Raw genomic sequence first — 23,866 nt, forward strand, 5'->3', positions numbered from 1 at the left:
GGGCGTGGGGGAGAATGGAGAGTGTTCTCATAGCAGGAAGAGACTCCTCCCCAGGGCCTGGGTCTGAGCCCAGCTGAGGGAGGCTGGGGAGGTGCAGCTGGGAGCCCAGTGGGCAGAGCAGAGAGCCTGATGCCACTGAGGCCGGGTGCGGTGGCCGCCGTGCGTGGGCTCCCGTGTGGAGGCTGTGGATTCTCGTAGGGGTGATGGTGGTGCCCGCACCTGTGCCTCCTCAGATACCGGATACCCTCGCCCACCCTGACGTCCGCGCCTTTGGGTTTTGGCTTCTGGTTTTCCGCATCGCCAGTGAACTTGGGTGCCGTAGGTGAGAGTCACCAAAGGGGCCTCAGAACCCCGGGGGCGGCTTCAGAAGCGTCGCCCAGCTCTGCCCAACGGCGTGTGTGGTTGCTGAGCAGCCCGCGGTGGGGGCTGCCGAGGTGCCCGCCGCCCTGGAGGTGGGGGTCCCAGAACCAAATGCTCCTGAAGGAGCCCCGCCTCCTCCCACGGCGCTCTGACCGCGTGGACGTCAGAAGCGAAATCCGGGGCGGGGGATGCACAGAGCAGGTTCGTGAGCCGGCGGAGGGCATCGGTGCCTGTCCACGCCACAGTGTTCACCTGGCCGGAGGAGAAGTTCTGGGCATGTTGTGGGCGGGGACTGTGTCCCAGGGGACACTTGGGACAGGAGAGGGCACACCTGGGACCCAGGAGCCTGCTGGGGTTCCTGTCTTAAATGCCCTCACCCCCGCCCCGTCCCATCAGGGGACCCCTGGCCCTTGTCTTGGGAACAAGGAGGCGGGCCCTGCAGCCAGTGGCAACAGCTTACAGCACCCCCACAACGTATGCCTCCCCTCCCCCACCCCACCTCCCACCGAGTCCACTTTATGTTTTGTGTTTTCAAAAAGCACCCCCCAGACAGTCAGCAGGGCCTGATTGAGCTGGGGGTGGTGGTGGAAGCTTCTTGCAGCCCTTGGCCTCTGACCTTGCTCTCAGAGGGCCGGCTGCAGCAGGCAGGCAGGCAGCGGGGGTCTCTGGCTGGCCTCCTGGGGGCCGTGCGGGCATGTGCGGGCCCTGCTGCTTGCTCACTGACTTGCTCACTGGCTGGCCCGCCTGAGCCAGGTTTTGTAAACACTGGGGAGCCAGCACTGTCTTCTCCCGCTCTGCCCGGATAAGCCTGCACCCCACTGGCAATAAAGGATGATCCTCCAGGAGGCGCCCTGGGGGGCCTGGCATCTGGCGGCCTCTGGCGGGGGCTCCGCAACAGGAAGTCCTCTTGCCCCTGAGGACTCAACACGGAAGGGAACCCGTGTGGGGCTGGGCGCCGCTGCCCCGCTGCCTGTGGCCTGTGTGCCGGGCGCCCTGGCCGGCCGGCCGCCGGCATGGCCCGGGGGCTGCGCAGCCTGGCAGTGGCGCTGCCCCCCCCCCCCCAGTCCTTGATCTCCTGAGGTGGATTAAGCACATTAGCAGTTAAAGCAGTTAATTGCTGTGCAGGGGGCCCCTCATTGTTTGTCTGTGACTCACCCGCCCACACCAGGTGTCTCAGATAATAGACTGGGAACCCGGGGAGGATTTCCTGTCGGCAGATGCGCCGATTACCGCGCTGAGTGAAGGCAGGCAGCCTGCGCCCTCGCTGGCTCTGGCTCGCTGCTCGCGGGGCCGCCGGGCTCCACTTCCCCGCCGCCGCCGAGTTAACCAGTTGTGGCCTGAATCCCGTGCTGTCCGCGCGCATCCGGCCGCCTCGGCTTGGCTTGGGCTGCAGGGAGTGAACACAGAGAGAGCTCCGGGGTGCAGCCAGGTGCTGAGGTGGTCACGGGAGGAGAGCAAGGCCCTTGAACACCTGTCCCCTGCCGGGCGTGCTGAGGAGGTGCCAGAGGCCGGGATGGCCGGGTGCTGAGGAGGGTGGTCCCCAGCCCGCAAGGCCTGGGGGGGGAGGAATCCACCTGCTGCAGCCCTGGCTGCTGAAGCCATTTCCTGTTCCTTGGGCTGAGAAACCCTGTGAGGCCGCCAGCGAGCCCCGGGATGCAGGAGCTCAGCTTCCTGGTGCCTGTGTGCCCCCCGCCTGGAGCCATGAGCAGCCTGACCCCCATGCCTAGATGCCCGCTCTCCAGGGGAGGGGACAGCCTTGGGCGGGTGGCAGGATCGAGCGCCGCTGGTCAGTCGGCTGGCAGCGTTTCACGTCCAGGGACCCCACGAGCGCCTTCTGAATGCACAGCCCGAGGGCCAGGGAGGAGGCCCGGGGGCCTTGCCACCACACCATGTGGACCCCGGACGGTGTGCTGGCAGCTGTGGGAGGCCGGGGAAGAGCAGTGGAGGCAGCGTCCGGCATGCACTGCCCGGCCGTGCACCCTCCGCCAGCCAGGGCCAGCTCTGCGTCCACAAAGTCACTCTGGTCCCTGCGCCATCTGCCCTGCGACCTGTCTCTGCGTGCCAACAGCCACCAGCCTGGCCCTTTTTTTTTTTTTTTTTTTTTTTGAGAAGCAGAGACAGAGACAGATAAAGACAGGTGCTTCCCACTGGTTTACTCCCCAAGTACTCAACAACGGCCTGGGCTGGGCCAGGCTGAAGCCAGGCGCCAGGGCCTCCATCTGAGTCTCTCACGTGGGTGGCAGGGACCTAAGTACTTGAGCCATCACCTGCTGCCTCCCGGGGTGCGTGTTAGGAGGAAGCTGGGGTCCGGAGCTGGGGCCAGAAACCAAACCCGAGCACTTCCGTGTGGGCGTGGGCGTCTTTAAGTGGCATCTTAAGTGCTGGGCGCAGTGCCCACCCCGGGGCTGTCTTTTTACTGAGTCAGATTCCGTGTTTACGGTTAGAGCTTAGTGCAAGCCGATTGAGAACTGCTGGTTTTGCTCCAGCGCAGTGGATACCGAGTAGACCGTGAATTGTGCCACAGCCGGCTGGAAGTCATGATCCTGACACGTTTGTGGTTGTGGCCACCCGCCTCGTGGCACATACGTCCTCCTGAGCCAGAGGCAAGGGCTCCGCACGGTCAGTGGATGCCCGTGAGCTTGCCTGGGAGAGACCCAGGGCCTCACCGCAGCCACCAGGGTGGAGACAACCATCAGGGTTGTCAGCCAACATCCAGTCTGGGGGGCTCATTCATTCATTCGTTCAGGAAATGTCTGAGCCCTGCCCGGGTCCCAGAGACCGGCCTGGCAGGGGCCTGGCAGCAGCCCCTGGGGGATTCTCAGCTGCAGTGAGAGCCCGGGGCTCACTGGAAAGGGGGCCGCTCAGGCACGAGAGTGCTCGGGCATGGGGGGGTACGTGGCCTCAGGAGGGTGGCCCAGGCCACCGCAGGGGCGCTCTGCAGGCCTGCAGCTCAGCAAGCTGCCTCTCGCTCCCACACCTCCATCCATCCCGGCTGCCTCCCGAGCACCCTGGCTGCGTGCATCTGGCCCACAGCCCCCCTCACCCTGCCTGCCGCCGCCGCCAGCGCTTAAATCTCACCTCATTACGCGGATTGGCCTCCGCTGGTGAGAACACGTGCTCCCTGCGGGCGTGAAATCGGAGGGCGCGCCCCGTGTTCCCGCCTTTGGATGAAAGAGGCCGTGATGCTGCCCGCGGCCGGCTGCCTGTGCCCTCCCCCCCCCCACCCCCCCGGCCCAGCAGGGCAGGTAGTAATGACCGGCGCTGCTACTGTCTGGCCCCTGCGGGCTGGAGCTCCCAGGCCAGCGGCAGCAGCTGGAGGAGCTGCTGGTGTGAGCAGGACAGGCTGGCGTTGCTCAGCTGCTGCAGGCTGGTCCTGCCCCCACGTCAGGGCCCTGGGGCTGGGGGAGAGGGGCTGTCCTCCCTCCGGGAAACCGCTCAGAGCCAGAGGCGTATCGGCACAGCATTTTCCCATGTGGTGAGGTCGTCTGTGTGGAGCTGGAATTTGTTTTAGAATTGATTTTTAAAAGATGGGCTTGAAAGCAGAGTGTCCACCTGCTGGTCACTGCCCAAATGGCCACAATGGCTAGAGTTGGGCCAGGCTGAAGCCAGGAGCCTGGAACTCCATCCGGTCTCCCACGTGGGTGGCAGGACCCCAAGGACTTGGGCCATGTTCCACTGCTTTTCCCAGACGCATTAGCAGGGAACTGGATCGGAAGTGGAGCAGCTGGGACCTGAACTGGTGCCCATATGGGATGCCAGCACTGCAGGCTGGGGCTTTAACCCGCTGCACCACAGCGCCGGCCACCACATCTTGTGCTGTGGTCTCGCTGGGCCTCCTCCAGGCATTGCCAGAACAGTGGGCCCCTCTGTGCTTCTGGGGCCGGCTTCTGGCTCCCCCCAACTTGGGCACCTGTTCTCCCCAGCTTCCTCTGAGGCCCAGGCCTGAGCTAAGTGGGGCCTTTGACACCTGCCTGGGCCCCTCCCCCAGGACCTTGGGGTCTGTGGCGCAGTAAAGCCCGCCGTGGAGGCTCAGAGCCCCGTGTCCTGGCCTGCAGGGCCCGTCCCAACTCAGGGTCCCCGTGACCTCACAGCATCAGGCTCCTGGGTGGGGCTGGCCTTCCTGCCCTCCCCAGGCCCATGGGCATAGCAGCCTGCAGGCTGTGGTGCATCAGAGCTGCCATTGCCAGGAGTGGACTTGGCCACTGGCCGCTCACTCCCTCCCTCCAGGAGCAGTGAGGGGAGCGTGGCCACGTCAGACCCGGGCTCCTCCCCGGCTGCCCGCCAGCCTCCAGGCTCCATTTCCCAGTGTGCACGAACAGCACGGACGGTCTCGGGCCATGGGGCCGCCTGCATCCGTGCCTTCCTTCACGGCTCCTGCTTCGTAGTTGGCGCTCCAAATGGTGCTGTTCATCCCGGCTGGCACTGGCCGCCTCGGGAGCAGTGGGTGGGACCCCGCAGAAGGGCGCATCACGCACCTGTGTGGTGACGGCTGGCGGCAGCAGGCCTGCTCAGACACACACACGCCAGGTACTGCAAGCGGCTGTGGGGAGTAGCTTTTAGAAGTTGGTGGGGGGCAGGGGTTGGCACTGTGGCATTTTGGGTTAAGCCTCAGCCACTGACGTCAGCATCCCATACGGACACCGGTTCAAGTCCCTGTTACTCCACGTCTGCCCCTACCTACTCTCTGCTGATGCTCCTGAGCCTCCACGGTGGGCCTCACTGAGCCTGGGAAAAGCAGCAGAAGATGGCTCAAGTGCTTGGGCACCTGCCACCCACATGGGAGACCCAGATGAAGCTCCTGGCTCAGTTCCTGGCTGTGGCAGAACCATTTGGGGAGTGAACCAGCAGATGGAAGATCTCTGTCTGCCTTTAAAAGAAATTTCAAGAATCAAGATGTAAAAGAGAGACGTTTATTTTGGCATTGAAATCCATTTGCAAACAGTTTATGGAAAATGCGCATTATGAAAAAAACCGCATGAAGTTTTAAAATGTTTTAAGTCTGTTTTTCCTTGCACTTTTTGCAGTACCCCCCTGCTTATCCTTGTGTTGTAGCTGCTGCTGGTATTGAGTGCAGCAACACGCGGGGCAGCGCGGTGTTTCATTTGCTCATTTGAGGGAGAGGCAAAGCCAGGAGCTGGGATCAGGAACCCAATTAGTTGAGCCAGCGCTGCTACCAACCGGGTGTGCATTACCAGGAAGCTGGAGTCAGGAGCTGGAACCACACACAGCCCAGGGTTGGGATACGGAACGGGGTGATTCAATCGCTAGGCTAAATACCCCCCACCCCACCCCACCCCCGCCGCCCTGAATCTTTATTTCCTTTGAGACCTCAGAAGAGGGTTTGGCCAGTACCTACAGGGCCATGGTTACCATGGGAACAGAAGGCCGTGGTCTTGGTCTCAGGCCACCAGCCAGCCAGGCATGCAGGGGCTGTGGGTACAACATGGCCCACCCTGGGGCACTCCAGCCCCAGCCTGGGGAGAGGCCTGAGGGCTCTGTCGTGAGCCCCCAGCCCCCTCCTATGCTCTCCGGCCCTGCCCACGGTCCCCCACCCCCACCCCGATCTGGACTGATCCTGACGGTGCCAGCCCGCCTGGCACCCCACTCCTGCGGCTGGAGCCGGCCTCCCGTGAACGTGAGAAGCCCGGCTTAGCTGAGCCCTCCGTGTTTTGACTTCCCGCTCCCGGGGACAGCAGCTGGAGCCTTCAGGCGTCCCTTTCACAGGGCTGCCTGGTCCAGATGTTGGGCGGGGCACTACCCGCCTCCGGGCTGCTGCCCGCGGAATCCCAGCTAACTCCCTCAGCGAGCTGTGGGAACTTTGCCTTTGATACCCAATCGCTTTTGCCATCGAAACATGGCCCCGAACCCTGAGAGCAGCCCGGCCGCGGTGGCCACCCACTGGCAGCTCAGCCAAGATGAGGTCCATATGCTGCCTTCTCCCACCGGGAGCCGCACCCACACCTCCCAGGGGCCGGCATCCTGCAAGCAGGACCAGTTGAGCCAGCTGACCGAGGCATGGGTGTGCCCCACAGCCCAGTCCGTCTGGACCCTCAAAGCCGGGGCTCAGGAGAGAGCTAACCAAGGCTTGCAGCGTGCAACAGCCATAGCACCTGACCGCCTGCTCTTCTCACGTCGGCCCTAGGCCAGCTGCCCAGAGAGAGGGCAGTGGGCCCGTCCCAAGGCCCCGGGCAGGGCATCATCACCTTTCAGCACTGCAGGCCACGGCCCATGGTCTCGGAGGTGGGACAGAGTTGTAAGCCCAGCCTGATTCCTGTGGGAGGGTGCGGAGTATGTTGGAGGCACCCTGGGGTCCCGGCAGAGCCCTGGAGGACGGCACGCTCAGGAAGGGTCACGTGGAGGCTGGCAAGGCTGTCCGCTCACCCGCAGCTGCCAGCGGGCCCATGCAAACAAACCCCGGTACCCCACCTCCCAGCTAGCGCAGCGCCGCAGCCCCGGCGAATCCCGGGCAGGGGTCCTGCGCATGCGTGGCCTGCACACCGGCCCCCACCCCCCGCCTCCTGTTGTGCTCCGTGGACAGATGTCGGGTCCTGTTAGAGCCCGGACCCCTCGGTCCGTGGGGTTTCCAGGCTCCAGTCTGGGACTGGGGTCGGAGCCCAGGACTTTGTATTGCTGAACCGCAAAGAACGCGGGAATTTCCAATTCAAGTTGGACAGTAGAGGGCCTTCACCCCACCCCCACCCCCACAGGTATTTGTTTATTTGAGAATGAGAGAGTGCTCCCATCTGCCGGTCCACTCTCCAAAAGCCTGCATCTGGGAACTCAATCCGGGTCTCCCGGGTGGGTGGCAGTAACCCAGCCACTTGAGCCATCGCGGCTGCTTCCCAGAGCAGCCAGTAGTGAGACGCCATGGGCATGGAACGCGGGCGCTCAGGTGGGATGTGAGTGTTAGCCAGCACTCTCACCGGTCGGCCGAGCGAATGGCGCAGAGGCCGCTGGCTGATTCTTGGTGCTGTCTTACCGTGTGTGCTGTGAAAACTCCGCTTTCCCGGCTGCCTCGCTTCTGAGCCAGCTCCCTGCTAACACACCAGGAAAGGCAACAGGAGATGGCCGAGTGCTTGGGCCCCTGCGCCCTCCCCGGGAGACCTGGGTGGAGTTCAGGCTCCTGGCTTCAGCCTGGCCCAAGCCAGACTGTTGGCAGGCACTTAGGAAATGAACCAGCAGATGCAAGATCTCTTTCTCCTGTCTCTCTGTTTTTTTTCCCTCTCTTTCTCAAATAAATGAGACAAATTTTTGGAAAATAAAACGTGGCCTTGTGCAGCCTCCGGGCTTCCTGCATGCTGTGGCTCCAACCTCAGGTGCGGTCAGAATTGTGTGTTCTAGATTGTTAGCAGGTTTTAGGAATTGTTTTCCTATGTTAAGCCAACTTTATTTTTTTTAATGTGAAAGTCACATGTGAGGTTCCAAACAATGAACGGGGACACAGGGGCCAGTGCTGTGGTGCAGCTGGTTAAGGTCCCAGTGTGCAGCGTCAGCATCCTATGTGGGCGCCGGTTCAAGTCCTGACTGCTCCACTTCCGATCCAGCTCTCTGCTGTGGCCTGGGAAAGCAGTAGAAGGTGGCCTAACTCCTTGGGCCCCTGAACCCACATGGGAGACCTGGAAGAAGTTCCTGGTTCCTGGCTTTGGATCGGCGCGGCTCTGGCCATTGTGGTCATCTGGGGAGTGAACTGGCAGATGGAGCACCTCTTTCTTTCTCTGGCTCTACCTCTCTCTAACTCTTTTAAATAAAATTTTTTAAAAAAATCTTTGAAAAGAAAAAGGGGGCACAAGGTGTGTTTTGAGCAAACTTATTCCTGGCTGTGTTTCCGTCCTCTTCTGGAATCTTCTGGAACCTTCCACCCCTTTTGTAAATGTGCATACAGCACCATGGGCTGTTGGTCCCGGGAGCCCCTGCTGACAGCAAGACCTGTGGATGCTCTAGTCCGTTGTATGAAATGGCATGATGTGTGCATACGGCCTGTACACATTGTCCCTTATTATCTGAGACTGACAGAGAGCTCCCCCTGCCCGTCCACTCCCCAGATCCCTGCATCAGCTGGGGCTGGGGCAGTGGGCACAACCGGGGAGTCAGGAGCTCAGTCTGGGTGTCCCCTGTGGGTGGCAGGGACCCAGCTCCGTGAGCCGTCAGCCGCCACGGCTGAGTCTGCACTAGCAGGAAGCTGGAGTCGGGAGCCAGAGCCAGGGACGGAAGCCAGGTTCTGTGGGTACAGGATGTGGGCATCTCAAGCCAGCGTCTTAGCCGCTAGGCCAAACACCTGTCACACGCACCTCCACATACTTCAGATCATCTCCGGATTAGATACCTCCTTCAGTGTAAATGCTACATCAGCAGTTACATTACTGAGCTGCTTGGGGAACGTCTGCACGGGCACAAGTTTTGCCTCAAATGTTTTCGGTCCACTGTTGGTTGAACCTGCAGGAACAGACTAGCGAGCCTTCTGCACATGCACACACGTGTGCATGTGTGTTTATGTGTGTCACGTGGTCATACATGTCAGTACATATGCACGTGTTGTGTGGGCACATGTGTCATGTGCACATGTTTGCGGCCACATGTTTCATGTGTCCACATGTGCACCACGTGTTATCACGTGTCATGTGTACATGTGCTGTCGTGTGTGTGAATGTGTGTCCCCTCCGGGGCCCCCGCCATGTTCTGCACTCTCTGTACTTACTGTTTGCCCTTCCTGCTTCATCTCAGAGGCCCTTTGGTCAGCACAGCGCCCAGCCTCAGGAAGTCATGGTTCCTGAGCCTTGGGCACGGTGTGCGTAGAGCACCGGCCAGGGCCTGGGCTGGGGCCCACGGAAAGTCCTGGAGTCCCGCGCCCCGAGCTCTGATGTGGGCAGTTGGCGTGTCAGCCAGCACCTGCTCCCTCCCACAAGCCAGAGAGCAGCCCTTGAGACAGGTTCTGTCCTGGGCACTGGCTCAGGCTGCACACAACCCCCGAGCCCAGGAAATACTTTAACACCAGGAACCCAGGACAACACTGCCCAAAGAAACGTCCCCACCCTGCTTCTGTCTCCCCCAGGTCGGGTTCCGGAAACGAGGGGCCTCAACCTGGAGGGCGCCGGGGTGGAGACCAACCCTGAGAGTCAGAAGATCCTGGTGGACGCCCACGACGCCACCTCCGTCCCCCACATCTACGCCATTGGCGACGTCGCCGAGGTACGGCCCCGGGAGCGCCCCCGACCCCACCCCAGCCAGGGTGCTGGCGATGGACCTGTGCTTGGATCGTGGGAGAGACGCTGCTTTCTGCCCAACCCGGGGGTGCTGGGAAGAGCGGGGCATCAGTTGGTCTGGAGTCTCTGCCTTGGGCATACCCTCCCCTCCACTGTCGCCCTATGGCCCCAAAGGGCTGGGGGGACAAGCCCAGGTCAAGCACGCCCGGCCCCGCCCTCCCTGCCCAGCTGTTTCTCTACATCCCTCTGCTGCCGGGGTGGGCGGGGCAGGGAGGTGCAGCTGGGGATGGCGGGGCTCTGCGGCCTGCTGCTCCTGCCACTTCCCTGCCTTGCCCCCTGGCCACAGGGACTGGTGGGGCCCTCGGGGGAGCGGGAGCCCCAGGGTCCCTCCCTGGCCTGGGAGCTGTCCAAGCAGCACTCCCGCCCTTCCCGCGTGCACCTGACGCCCTACAACCTCACGAGCTGTCAGCCTGTCCTGCACCGGCCCCGTGCAGCCCAAAGAAGGAGGCTCAGGAAAGCCCCTCATCCCAGCCTGAGGGACGCCTGCCGCGTCCCCAAGACCCTGTGCGACCTGCCGGAAGCTGCGAGCGGGCCACAGCCACACACCGAATGGCTTAGAGCAGCGGAAGTTCGTTCCCTGCTGCGGTGGGCGTGGTCAGCAGCACCACCCCCACCCCCACCCCGTGAAGGCCCTGGCTGCCACCTCCCAGCTTCCAGTCACCCTGTGACCCTTAGCTTGCTGCTGCATCCCTCCCGCTGCTGCCAGTCCCCGTGCATGCCTGGGGGCCCTGAACCCATCCCAGGACGCTAATGTACGCCCGTTCATCAGGCAGTGGTTGAGTGCCAGCTGTATACCAACGCCCTTTTCTGGGCTTTGCAGGTGACAAGGAGTCAGGTGTCAGAGACGGGGCCCCGGCCCTGCACAGAGCAAGCCTGTGCCCTCAGAAGGTTGCGGGTGCCCCCCCCCCCCCCGCCCCGGAGCCCACCTTGAGGAGGCGGCTAGGGAATGGGAACCTGGTCTGAGGTCCGGGGATCTTGCATGGGGCACCCCTGAGGCCAGTGGGTACAGGTGGCAAATTGCCACTGAGGCCCAAGGGCTATTGCTGCCATGCGCCCACTTCCAGGCCCCGCCCAGGCCCTCCAGGAGAGCAGGCCACGCACACCCGTCTCCGTGTCCCAGCAGGAAGCCTCCCCTGGCACCTTGCAAATGGACGGTCCCCTGGCAGCAGAGCCCAGAGCAGCGCGGTGGGGGCCATAGACCTTCCAGCGGCTGGGAAGACCCTGGAGGCGGGGCTTCGGCCTGGGCCTGCTCTCGTGCCCTGCCTGGTGCATGCACGGATGTTTCCACAGCCGGTCAGCCCCCCCCCACCCCCGTGGAATGCACGGCCGCCCTCCCGAGTTTATCTCTGCGATCTCTGCTCATTCCTGGAATGCTGAACAGCACCTGCATTTCCTGCTGCCCAGTGATTGGCAGCTGGTCCCAGGCTGCCGCGTGCAGGCTCTCCGCTCCCCGCCCGGGGCAGGCACACCCTGGGACAGCGGAACGGGTGTCCAACAGCACGACATTCTGATGCGGGGTTTGTCACAGGCTGGGTGGTGCACGTCCAGCCTCCTGGCAGGAGCGGCTGGAATGCTGGGGCCCTGTGAGCCGGAACGCCCCCCTGTTCACACGGCCGGCCTCTCTCCGGAGCTTCGGTGGGGGCGGCTCGTTTTCTTTTTGCCAGGAAGGAGGTCAGAGCTGCAGAAGCAAATCAGCGCTTGCAGACTTTCCGAAGGGAGCTGCCCCCACGGAGAAGGTGGCGTGGGGGGGGGGGGGGCCCGGTGCTGATGTAACCCTGAGTTTCTTCCCCCAGGGGCGGCCCGAGCTGACCCCCACGGCCATCATGGCAGGGAAGCTCCTGGCGCAGCGGCTGTTCGGGGGGTCCTCAGACCTGATGGATTACAGCAACGTGAGTCCTCGCCCACGGCCAGCCTGGGGGACACCCAGCGCCCCGGCTCCTTCCCCTGGGGTGAAGGGTCTGTGTGCTGCACGTGTGGGTGCCGGAACATGTGAGCGCGTGTGCAGGTGTAAGGTTGTGCACATGTGTGTGCGTATGTGTGTTTGTGGGCACATGTGAGCGAGTGCGCTGTGTGTGCGGCTGTGCGAGATGGCACACGTGTGTACCTGTGGGCACGTGTGAGCGAGTGCGCTGCGCACACGTGTGCGGCTGTGCGAGATGGCACACGTGTGTACCTGTGGGCACGTGTGAGCGAGTGCGCTGCGCACACGTGTGCGGCTGTGCGAGATGGCACACGTGTGTACCTGTGGGCACGTGTGAGCGAGTGCGCTGCGCACACGTGTGCGGCTGTGCAAGATGGCACACGTGTGTACCTGTGGGGACGTGTGAGCGAGTGCGCTGCGCACACGTGTGCGGCTGTGTGAGATCGCACACGTGTGTACTTGGGGGCACGTGTGAGCGAGTGCGCTGCGCACACGTGTGCGGCTGTGTGAGATCGCACACGTGTGTACTTGGGGGCACGTGTGAGCGAGTGCGCTGCGCACACGTGTGCGGCTGTGTGAGATGGCACACGTGTGTACTTGTGGGCACGTGTGAGCGAGTGCGCTGCGCACACGTGTGCGGCTGTGTGAGATGGCACACGTGTGTACTTGTGGGGACGTGTGAGCGAGTGCGCTGTGCACACGTGTGCAGGTGTCACATCTGTGTGGATTTGTGTGCAGGGACGTGTGTGAGTGCATTGTGCACACGTGCAGATTATTGGCGTGCATGTGGGAACATCTACATGGTACTTTTGTCCCCATGCGCCACTGTGTGTGATGGCATTGTGCCCTGCATGGGTTTGTATGTGGAAGCATGTCTGAGTGCGTCGTGTACATGTGTGTGCAGATCATTTGGATCAGCTCAGAGTGTACGTGTGTGGGTTTGGGAACATCTAACGTTAGTACGTTGGCACACGTGTGCCGATGCACGTATGATCTCATTGTGCCCCACGGATGTGCGTGTGTGTGAGTGTGGAAGCATGTGTACGAGTGCATTGTACACACATGTGCGGATCATTGGTGTGAGCTCACTGTGCACACGTGTGCATGCATGGGGGTGTGGGAAGGCTCCATGCACACGTACACACGTACACATGTACACATGCTTGTCCCTGTGTGCGTTTTCCTGCACACACGGACAAGCACACAAAAGTGATTTAGCACCAGGAGTGTGGCCCAGGTGAGTGACTCCGCCCACCGTGCCTGTGCCCTGCCAGCCAGCACATCGGCAGGCCAGGCCACCGTCACTGTAGGGGGGACCTTGGATTTGGGGGGCCGAGGGGCAGACCTGACTCGGATGTGCCTTGCAGGTCCCCACGACCGTCTTCACCCCGCTGGAGTACGGCTGTGTGGGGCTGTCGGAGGAGGAGGCTGTGGCTCGCCACGGACGGGAGCAGATTGAGGTAAGGGCTACCGCTGCTGCTGGCGCCCTGAGCGGAGGTGCGAATATGCCTGCTCCCCAGGGGGCAGGGCGTGGGGGCCCCAGAGCCACGATGGGCTCTCGGGAGGGCAGCCCCACAAACAAGGGAAGGCCGAACCGGTGGCAGCCTTTGCCATGTGGCCAAATCTCACTCCTCTGGTCCAGTGGCCACTGCATGTCGTGGGAGTGGGGTGGGGAGACCCTAGGCTGCCTCAGCGCGCCAGGAGGCACCAAAGAATGGCCTCGGCACCCAGCAGCCTCCACTCCCCCACCTGCCGTGCTGCAGGGGCACCCACCACCATCAGGGGTCCCACTGCGGCACCCCCAGCTCCCTGACCAGATCCCAGCGTGTCCAGTGCTTGTCACTGAAGGTCCAGGGCCGGGTGCCTTGGTGGCTGCCCCCGCCACACCCCACATCCTGAGCCCCATGCTACCTGGAGGGGCTTCTCCCTCCTTAGCTCCCCTCCTGCCTTAGGTTCCTGCAGGCAGCGCCCCCCACCCTGCTCCGGCCATGCTTCCCAGCCTCGAAGCCCCCCGACACTCCCTGGGCAAGGCTGTGTCTGGGGGAGGGGTGGGGTCTGCCCCAGCAGGCATGGCCGTGGCCCTGGGACAGCCACAGAGCCTGCTGGGAAGCTCTAAGACCTGCCAAGCCCTGGAGCCAGGACCACAGCGTGGTGGATTCTCGCTGCCGAGATAAACGGGGCCTGTGCGGCTGGGGCAGCATCCCGGGCTCTGGGCGTGTCCCGCACCCTGCACCACAGGCCCTGCACCCTGCACCCCATGTCGAGTGCCTCCATCCGTGGGACAGGCCCGACAGGGCAGCCTTCCCGTCCCCCCACCCCACCCCGCCCCACGGCACTGGGTTTGCTAATTTTGTTTGATCCGTCCTGAGCGCGCTGGGACACACGCTCTCGGCATTCTATAACGCTGTGTTATGTTTCATGATGTTGAATGGCCAAACCCTTCTGTTTGTTTTCTTTTCGGCTCCGTCTTAGCTGGAACAGTGTTGTCCGGAGCTCCATTAATTAATAGTGGCTGTGCCACACATGTGTGGGCCCCCTGCTCATTTGTTACTCGGCCACAGCTCCCTCCCTCCCCTCCCCGTCCCGCCTCCCCACTTCTGGGTGCTGAAAGCCTTCATCCGACAGCTCCGGTGTGGCCGGGGCTCACCCTGGCCCTCGGCCGCCTGGCGCCTGCCGCCGCCTCCTCCTCCTCCTCCTCCTCCTCCTCCTCGTCCAAAAGCGGGCCGGGTGAGCAGCAGGGAGCCCCGGGAAGGCTGGGTGGCTGCCCCCGCCCGCCAGGCCGAGCACCCCGCTCCGTGTCCACTGCCCACCGTGGCCCTGCCCGGTCTGCTGGGGGCCCTGTGTCCACCCGAGCCTGCGCACGCAGCCCAGAGGGAGTCCCCTGGGGCAAGGCTGATTTTTGAGGGGTCCACCCTGACAGTGGGGCAGGGGGTCTCTGCCCCCTGAGGAGCGGCTGTGGAATGTGCCCGGAGGGAAACTGGGAGGCTCGGAAACCTTCCAGGCCCAGGGGCGTGGCAGCCTGGCACCCGCCCTGCAGCTGTCACTCACAGGGTCCCGGCCCTGGGTCCGCCCCACAGTCAGCCACTTGGTGACGCTGTTCACAGCCAGGGAGTCCTCATCGCGGCCACGCCTGCGCCCCGCCCCAAGCCCCTCCCCGCCCATGCAGCCAGCCCCTGGAAGCCAGCAGACGCCCTGCGGCCCTCGCTATGCTGTGGCTTCCATCCGTGTCTTGTCACTCAGGTTTATCACGCATATTACAAACCTCTGGAGTTCACGGTGGCCGAGCAGGACGCGTCCCAGTGTTACATAAAGGTGGGCGTTGCCCTGGCGTGTGGGGGGGAGAGAGGGAGAGGGGCGGGGCGGGCTGGGGCGGGGATTGGGGGGAGAGCCCTGTGTGTGCCTGCAGGGCGGGGCGGGCTGAGACCTGGCCCTGGCTTTCCAGATGGTGTGCCTGCGGCAGCCCCCACAGCCCGTGCTGGGCCTGCACTTCCTCGGTCCCAACGCTGGAGAAGTCACTCAAGGATTCGCGCTGGGGATCAAGTGAGTCCAGAGGGACCCTGGCTGCTCCGCCCATGCCGGTGCCTAGTGTCCCAGGCGCCGGCTGCTCCGCCCATGCCGGTGCCCGGTGTCCCAGGTGCTGGCTGCTCCGCCCATGCCGGTGCCCGGTGTCCCCAGCGCCGGCTGCTCCGCCCATCCTGGTGCCCGGTGTCCCAGGCGCCGGCTGCTCCGCCCATCCTGGTGCCCGGTGTCCCAGACACCGGCTGCCCCCCACCACCACCACCCTGTGGAGCACCTGCTGCGTGGCCTCACCCATGCTCGCAGCAGGGACTCCCACGGCAGGTGCTGGGGGGGGCAGCTTCCTGTCCAGCCAGACGCAGGGTGTCCTGCCATCTTTCTTTTCTGCTGGGTCCAGGTCTGCAGGGGCCATGTCTGGGGACTTTGCAAGTTCAGCCTTCTGGAACCTGGGCGTGGCCTCTGCTGAGGGTCCCGGTGTTCTGTTTGCCGTGTGTGGCAAGTGCTGAGAGGAAGAACAGGAGCAGGGGGTGGCCAGGCTGGAGCGAGCCAGGGAGGCATGGGGGTGGGGGGCAGGGGTGCCGCTCGGCCACTGCGCAGGTGTTCTGGCTGCTGGTTGGAGAAGAAGGCCGGCGGGGGAGGGGCTGTGAGGAGACCCTGTGGCTTCCGAGGCCTCCCCAGGGCGCAGGCTGGCATGGACACGCCTCCCCCTGGCTGACTCCCTGTTGGCCCCCGATGCAGGTGCGGGGCCTCCTACGCGCAGGTGATACGGACGGTCGGCATCCACCCAACCTGTGCCGAGGAGATGGTCAAGCTGCGCATCTCCAAGCGGTCAGGCCTGGACCCCACTGTGACGGGCTGCTGAGGTTAAGCCGCCATCCCTGCCAGGCCAAGGGCGCACGGCGCAGTGCCCACCCCACCCCCAGGCTCCTCGGGGGGTGCCCAGACCCAGGTACCCAGGTGGCAAAGGCTCGAGGACAGAGCGTGGGAGGTGGGGAGGTGGAATGTGATGGATCCCTCCAGGTGTGTGGTTAAGGCTGCACCTGCCAAGCCACTCGGAATGGGGGGGGCGTCCAGGTCACGGGTTGGGGTGGGGGCTGAGAAGCAGGGTGCCCCAGGAGCCCAGCCTGGTCGTGGCTGCTCCCCACGTGCATGCAGTGTGGAAGGGGCTGGGCCCAAACCCACAGTGCTTGCCCAGAGGGTGCAGACGCCACCTTGTGCGTAGCTGGCAGCAGCCCGAGCCTGGGACTGTCCGTGGCTGCAGCTCTGGCCTGGCCCTGCTGCCTCTCATCTTCTGACCTAGCACCCTCCGAGCCTCGGCCCTGGGCTAGGACCCTGGCCGGGGCCGTGTCCTGGGCCCTGGCCAAGCAGCAAGTGCCACCTAGGCCTTGAGATGCCCTGGGGGGCAGGCTCCAGGGTGTGAGTGCTGGTGAAGGGGGCTGGGTGGGTATGTATGTGTCCAGCCTGCCGGGCCGCAGGCCTCAGCACAGGACCTGCTCCCACACGGGACCCCGGGGCCCTCCCAGGCCAGGGCCGCCTCTGAGGTGGCATAAGCACAGGGCGTCCTGAGAACACGGGCACCGGAGTGTTAACACCTCGCCCAGCGGCACCGTCAGAGATGCCAAGTGCAGGGCCCCCCGGGGCTGGGGCTGGGCCCCCTGCCACAGGCAGCTCTCCACAGAGGGGGCTGATCTCATCCCTCCTTCCAGGGTCCCTGCATGGCCAGGCAGATGTGAGCAGAGGGGCTAGCCTGGCCTCTGGTAGCCCGCCCTCTCCCCCCGAAGAGCTCGGAGCAAGCGCCCACTTGTGCAGCTGCAGCCGCTGTGTGCCCTGCAGGGATGGCCCCATGGGGTCGTGAGCCCCTTCTCCTGCACCCTGCCCCCTTCCTCCTGGGGCCAGGCCCCTGGCTCCCCACGCCAGCTGATGACGGCCTGGGCAGAAACCCACCACGTGGGCTGTTCACGTCCGATCAAACCCCCTGGCGTCTCTGGACTGCAAATAAACAATTTCTTTCCTAGAGTGTGGGGTTCTGCTGGTGCTGCCCCCTCCCCCAGGACTGTCACCCCCACAGGCCCTGCTGGCAGGTGGGGGCGTGGCATAGGTACCTTTGGGCTCCCAGCAGCCACCACGAGGGAAGAGGGGCCGGCCCTGGCTCCCACCACCACCCCCATCCCTCTGGGAACCCTTGACCAGGTCACCCCTGTGGCCTCCAAGCCAGGAGAGCGGCCAAGGCGAGCACAGGCGGCCCCAGCCTGTGCTCCGCAGCCGCGGGAGCCAGCAGGGCCGCTCCAGCTAATCCCACGCATTGAGGCTTGACGGGCTGAGGGCGCGCCTGCCTGTCACTCACCTGCACCCAGAGACGGCGCTGACAGCAGCAGGCAGGGCCGGGCTTTGTGCTGGGGCTTTAGCGGCGGCTAAGCTCATGTCTTCCTTAAGAAAACATCACTTAGTCTGCAGGCCCGAGAGCCCTGGATGGGACCCTGCTTGTCAGCCACAAAGGAATGTCTCCTGCAGCCGTGCGGCCCGGTGTGAGGCACGGGGCGCGCACAGCAGCTCTCAGACGCCCAATTGAGACGCCAAGTGCAGAGCCAGATCAGCCGTGTCCCATTTAACGCACGGCTGGTGACACGCTCTGGGATGGCTGAGCTCCTGCCTAACGCACCCCCCCCCGCCCCCGCCCCGGAGGCCAACAGCAGGGCCTCCCTCTGGGTGGCGGCCAGGCAGGGATCCTGCTGAGCCTCGGGCCTGTGTGTGGTGCAGCCGGTGAAGCTGCTGCCATCCCGTGTGGGCTCCGGTTGCTCCACTTCCGATTCAGCTCCCTGCTAACAGCTTGGGAGAAGCAGTGGAAGATGGCCCAAGTACTTGTCCCCCCCCTCCTTTTTTTTTTTTTTTTTTTTTTTTTAAGATTTGTTTTGAAAGAGAGATCTTCCATCCATCCACTCACTGGTTCATTCCCAGATGGCCACAACAGCCAGAGCTGAGGAGCTAGGAGCTTCCTCCCGGTCTCCCATGGGAGTGCAGGGGCCCAAGCACTTGGGCCATCTGCTGCTGCTTTACCCAGGTGCATTAGCAGGGAGCTGGATCGGAAGTGGAGCAGCCGGGTCTCGAACTGGCGCCCAAATGGGATGCCCGCATTTGCAGGCAGTGAGTTAACCTGCTAAGCCACAGCGCCAGCTACTTGGGCCCCGTCACCTATGTGGAGGACCTAGATGAAGCTCCTGGCTCCGGCCAGGGCCCAGGCCATTGTGGCTATTTAGGGAGTGAACCAGTGGATGCAAGGTCTCCCTCCTGCTCCCTCTCTAACTGCCTTTCGAAGATTTTTTAAATGCCGTAGCCTGCATGGGGGCCTCGGTCCTACGCAGGGGCTCCCTGTATGTGGCCTTTCTCCCGCCAGGGGGTTCTGGGTGCCCCTTTCTGCCCAGCGGATGCTGCTCCAGCATTGGTTCAGCCAGGTCCCCCGCAGCCTGCGCCACTGCCTAGGAGGGACTGAAACCAAACAGCCCACATCCCAGAGGCCTCGGATCCGCTGGCTCCCTCCACGGGGACCCCTGCCCTCCTGGGAAACGGTGGGCAGGGGTCCAGCTCTGCTCTGAACGACCCAGGCTCTGCCTCCACCTGGGCCCTGGGATGGAGATGGGGGTTGGGGGCACAGGTCCAGAGCCTCCATCGAGACAGCTGTAGAACCGTCCTGAGAACCGGGGCCCTGGCGGGGTGCGCAGATGGGTGGGTTCCGCAGGAGCTGGGGCTAGGTGGACAGTGGCGTCTGTCCTTGGTGTCCCTCGGGACTGCTGAGCTCCAGGCTCACTGCATACCCGGCGGCCCCCCCCCCCCACTTCTCTGGGCCTGCCCCTGCCCTGTCCCCTCCTCTCAAGTGCTCTCCACGTGGCCCGGGGGCCGCCTCCCTGCCGCCTTTGCCTGTCTGTGGTGCAGTGAAAATATGATTCTAATTCCTCGGATCGTTCCATGTAACCTGCAATTACCCCCCCCCCCCCCGCCCCGGCAATGTCCTGCATGCTCCTGCCTACTGGGGATTGTGGGAGGAGGCGCAGGGAGAGGGGGCAGCCTCGCCCTCTGCGGGGAAGTGGGGAGTGGCCTCCCACCCACCCCCATGCACTCTCCCTTTGCCACACCCCCTCCCTGCTGGCTCACAGGTCCTGAGCACCCACCCCGCCCCGGTGTAGATGAGGAGCCTGCAGGGGAGGGATGACTGACAGCTGAACGGGACGGGGGGGGGGGGGGGGGGGTCTTGAGGAGGAGGCCTGGGACTGAGGACAGCGTGGAGGAGGAGGGCAGTAGCTCACAGGGGCAGCACCTAACAACCCTGCTGGCTGGCTGGATTGGGCCCTGCAGGTGGAGGTGCCCTGTGGGATTCGCTCATTGCAAGGTGGCTGCTTCAGCCCCAGGTACGGGCTTGTCCCCGAGTCCCTGTGCTTGCTCCTCTCACCTCCCCTGGCCTGTGGCTGCTGCAGCCCACCGGTGCTCAGGCACACCCTGGACCCCCCTCCCCAAACACCACCTGGCCCTCAGCCCTGGGTACCAAGCTGCCTGGAGCCATAGGTGACCCAGAACCTCCACCAGGGCCACCAGAGACACGGAGCAGAGCGCCCCTGCCAGAGGCCCTCTTGCCCACTCCTGCCCGCCCTCTGCCCTGAGGCCGCTGGGGGGGACCCTGCATGTGGTGGGACAGCCCAGCAGGTGCCCAGCCTGCGCGCAGGGACCCCCGTGGCTGAAGCATGGTCCGTTCCAGCAGGAAGTGTCTGAATGGATTCGCCTTCCAGATGGGACCTGAGCTAGTGGGCCTGGCTCACAGGGACCGCCCAGATCTCAGGAAGATGCTGTCCTGGGCCCACAGCTCGCAGACTGAGTGAGCACCTTGCAGCTGGCAGGTGCGGGGTGGAGGTGGGGTGTCCTGTCTGCAGGGGGCCACCTGGAGCCCCACCCTGCTCTCACTGTGCACTTGCTTAGCCTGGCGTGGGTCATTGTTGACTGCTGATTCCATTCCCAAGCGTCCACAGCCCCCCAGGGAGCGGCTTCAGACCCATTCTGGGGACTCCTGCATATTGACGACCCCGGGCTGGGAAAGGAGCCCCTCAATCTTTGGGCGCCTTGCCTGTGCCTCCCCCTCCATTGCTGCACCCCGAGCCTCTAGCCAGCTTCCCCTTGGTGCTGGTTCCCGTGGAACCCAGAGGCACACGGCCTGGGCCTGGGTGCCTGTTCCTTCTCCCCCTGCTTGTCTCTGGGCTGCCCTCCTGGACACTGCCTTAGGTGCTTCCTGTACCAGGCAGGGGCCAAAATCAATCAACAGGGACGCACAGCAGCCGTCCCCGGGCGTGTGTGGTGGCGTAAAGGTGGTTGGGAAGATGCTGCTGGGCCCAGGCCCAGGACTCGGGGAGGGGTGGCTCCCTGCTACTCTCTCTGCCCCGTGACGGAGAGATCTTCCCAGGGGGCTCCCCCAGCTCGGCTCTGCCCGTGGCTGGGACCAGCCTCCCCAGTGGGCCAGTGAAGGGCAAATGGCAGAAGCCTGCCCAACAACAAAGCCAGTATGTCCAGCAGGGAAGGAGAACTGCCTAGATGGTTCTAGATGGTTCTTCAGGCAAGGATGCTCCAAGAAACTGCGGGAGACCTTGGGGGGAGGGGGCAGGACAGGGCGCTCCTCAAGTGTCCCCTGCAGGCACAGGGGGCCCATCCGCCAGCCCCGCTACCGCAGCTGCTGTGACTGCCTCCTGTCTCTGGGATCCACCGTGGCAGGCTGAGGGCGGCCACACCTCCCTGTCTTGCCCCTGTCCACCATGCCCACTGGGGACGGCTGACTGTGGGAGCTCACTGCTGGTGGACACTCTGGGCAGACCCAGCAGTCAACCGTGCAAGGGAGGAAGGGAGGAGAGAGGAGACTTGAGGCCTTTGGAACCCGGTGAGCAGCCAGGGTTGTGGCCCTCCGGCCTGGGCCTGGCACCTTTGCCCTGCCCCCTCCTCGCCCCTGTGTCAGTCTCCCTGTCCCCCATCTCCTCACAGTGTGGCCTTGGCTCTCTGAGAGCGTTCAGGTGTCTGGGGCTCTCTGCGTGTCCCAGGTTCCCAGCAAGCACCTGTGTCGTGAGAGCAGTGAGGCCCCCCCCCCGGCCCCCCTCCGCAAGCCCGCCTAATCCCAGCCCTGGTGCGGTTTATGGCGCTCGGGTTACCCTAATCCCGAAACCCAAGCTGGGGCTGCAGTAGCAGCCGCGGCCTCCTTCCCAGGGCCATCTGAGGCACAGCAAGGGGACTCCCTCTCGGGGACCCTCTGTGCCGGGAGCTGACTCCAGGGACAGGGTGGGGAACCAGGTCCAGAGGGGTGACAGCCCTACCCTGGTAAACCCTGGTGAGTGCGGCCGACAGCCAGGCCCTGGGCTGCCTGGCTGGAGTAGGTGGGGGTGGGGCAGGTGCAAAGCCAGCAGTGACATCAGAAATGATGGGCAGAGCAGGCCCGGCTCAGGCCAGGCCTCTAGGGTTTCACGGGATGCTGCTCAGGCCTCGCACTTGCACAGAATTAAACTTCTCCCCCCACTAATAAAATTGGATCTTCTTGGCTTATAATTGATGATCAAATGACACCAAATGCCTGGGAATCGCGTGGGGCCTATAAACAGGGCGGCAGCCTGAACCTGTCACATGGGAGCTGGGGGGGGTGGCGGGGGTGGGAGCCAGCTGGGCCCAGCTTCTGGCCCCAACTGCAGGCGTCCCCTGCTCTGGAGGGCCCAGCCCTGCCCTGATCACCCCAGCACAGGGCCGGGAGCACCCACAGCCAGCCTCTTTAAAAGCGAGGGACGCAGGTCTCTGGTGGATCGCCCCAAGGCAGACACTGAGCCCCTGCCCTGCACGGACAGGGCTGTGGGGCCCAGTGTCACAGGAGCCAAGTGACGTGTGGATGTGTTCCTCGGGCCTTGCCACTTGGTGAGCGAGAAGACAGGCCCGGGCCCCCCGGGGTCCCCGTGGTGCGCAGTGGAGCAGCCAGGGCTCAGGCGGGTGAGCAGCCGCCGCCCCGCCGCCATCCCACACCATGGCCACAGCACCAGGCCCCTGCCCGCGTGCAGAGAGGCTGAGTGGGAGGCGAGCCCTCCACCAGGCTTCAATGGCTCATTGTTCTGCCCCTGGTGGCTGAATTGGGCCGGGATTATAATAATAAAGTCCAACCGGCAGCCAGCGCTTGGATTTCCATAGCTCAGGGAGTATTTGATTTTCAAAGTCTTGTATAAATGGAGCAGGTTGTTCCTGACAACTTTGCAAGTCCCAGCCCCCCTAGCCCCCCCACCCCAATCCAGTGCTTTCATTCTCTCCAAAGGTGGGTGTCCTAGGGGCCTGCACAGTGCTGCTGTGGGGTGAGCCACTGATTCCCGGCTGCTCCACTTCCTGTGCAGCTCCCTGCTATGGCCTGGGAAAGCAGCAGGAGGTGGCCCAAGTGCTTGGGCCCCTGCACCCACGTGGGAGACCCGGATGGAGTTCCAGGCTCTTGGCTTCGGCCTGGCCCATCTCCAGCAGTTGCAGCCACGTGGGGTGTGAACCAGCAGATGGAAGCTCTCTCACCCCTCTCTCCCTCTCCATAACGCTTCCTTGCATATATATATATATATATATATATATATATATATATATGCGATAAATTTATATATAAAACAAAAAAGACTCAGAACAGGGTCTGCCCTCCAAGAAACCTTCCCTGATGCCTTGCCAAGGTGAGGCGGCTGCTCAGGGTTCCTAGGAGTACTGTTTGCTACTCAACAGGTCACTTCCTCTCCTAGGCTAAAGGGTCCTCCACCTGTTACATCTCTGTCCTTAGTGTGATGCCTGGCACATAGTAGGTGCTCAAAGCATAGCATGGCTCTCAAGGATGCATGAAGGCTAATTTTTTTGTTAAATGTTTACCTGTTTTCATAGGTATGAAAGAGAGAGAGGGGCTGGCGCTGTGGCGCAGTGGGTTAACGACCTGGCCTGAAGCGCCGGCATCCCATATGGGCACCGGTTTGAGACCCAGCTGTTCCACTTCTGATCCAGCTCTCTGTCTACTATGGCCTGGGAAAGCAGTAGAAGATGGCCCAGGTCCTTGGGCCCCTGCCCCCACATGGGAGACCTGGAAAAAGCTCCTGGCTCCTGGCTTCGGATCAGTGCAGCTCCAGCCATTGCAGCCAATTGGGGAGTGAGCCATAGGATGGAAGACCTCTCTCTCTCTCTGTCTCTCTCATCTCTTTGTGTAACTCTGACTTTCAAATAAATAAATAAATCTTTAAAAGAGAGAGAGAGAGAGAGAGTGTGTGTGTGTGTGTGTGCTGCCATCCCGCTGGTTCACTCCCCAGATGCCCACAACAGCCGGGAGTCAGGACTGCACCAGGTCTCCCGTGCGGTGAGTAGGGAGCCATCCTCTGCTGCCTGCCAGGATGCATTAGGACTGGTACTGGAAGCAGGCATCCCGAGCGCAGCCTGCGCCACTGTGCCACGGCGGGCGCCTGCCCCATGTGTTGTTTTCAGACATGCACGGTGCCCTGCTCTGTAAGGTCCCAGGTGTGCGCTGTGCCCATGCCCTGTGGCTGTGGAGTTCGGGCTGTGGTTCCGACTTGACCTGACTTCCTGCAGCTCACCTCCTGGTTCTCATTTACCAAGGCCACAGGACACCAGATCTGTCGCAGTCAGCAGGCACCCGTGTGTCCTAACCACAGCGGATGGCTGCAGGGCTGGCTAAGGAGTGGCTCGCTTGTGGAGGGCTGAGTTTTCCATAGACAGCAGTGCGCACCTCTAGACAAAATTAAAAAAAAAAAAAAAATCTTGAAAGCTCTGAAGATCAACCCGG

At 63.3% G+C, this 23,866-nt stretch overlaps 1 protein-coding gene across 2 annotated transcripts in view; it reads left to right on the forward strand.

Moving 5' to 3' along the window:
* TXNRD2 (thioredoxin reductase 2) overlaps nt 1-17,066 on the forward strand; it is a 42,512-nt gene extending 25,446 nt beyond the window's left edge. For both annotated transcript variants that reach the window (XM_062181984.1, XM_062181985.1), the window contains 7 exons: nt 9,410-9,546; nt 11,414-11,509; nt 12,909-13,001; nt 14,782-14,853; nt 14,984-15,081; nt 15,796-16,006; nt 16,764-17,066. In XM_062181984.1, the coding sequence (XP_062037968.1) occupies nt 9,410-9,546; nt 11,414-11,509; nt 12,909-13,001; nt 14,782-14,853; nt 14,984-15,081; nt 15,796-15,919 (620 nt within the window). In that variant the 3' untranslated portion in view covers nt 15,920-16,006; nt 16,764-17,066. The remainder of the gene's footprint in view (nt 1-9,409; nt 9,547-11,413; nt 11,510-12,908; nt 13,002-14,781; nt 14,854-14,983; nt 15,082-15,795; nt 16,007-16,763) is intronic.
* The last annotated feature ends 6,800 nt before the right edge of the window (nt 17,067-23,866 follow it).

Source organism: Lepus europaeus, chromosome 23 (assembly GCF_033115175.1).
Source record: "Lepus europaeus isolate LE1 chromosome 23, mLepTim1.pri, whole genome shotgun sequence".
NCBI lineage: Eukaryota > Metazoa > Chordata > Mammalia > Lagomorpha > Leporidae > Lepus > Lepus europaeus.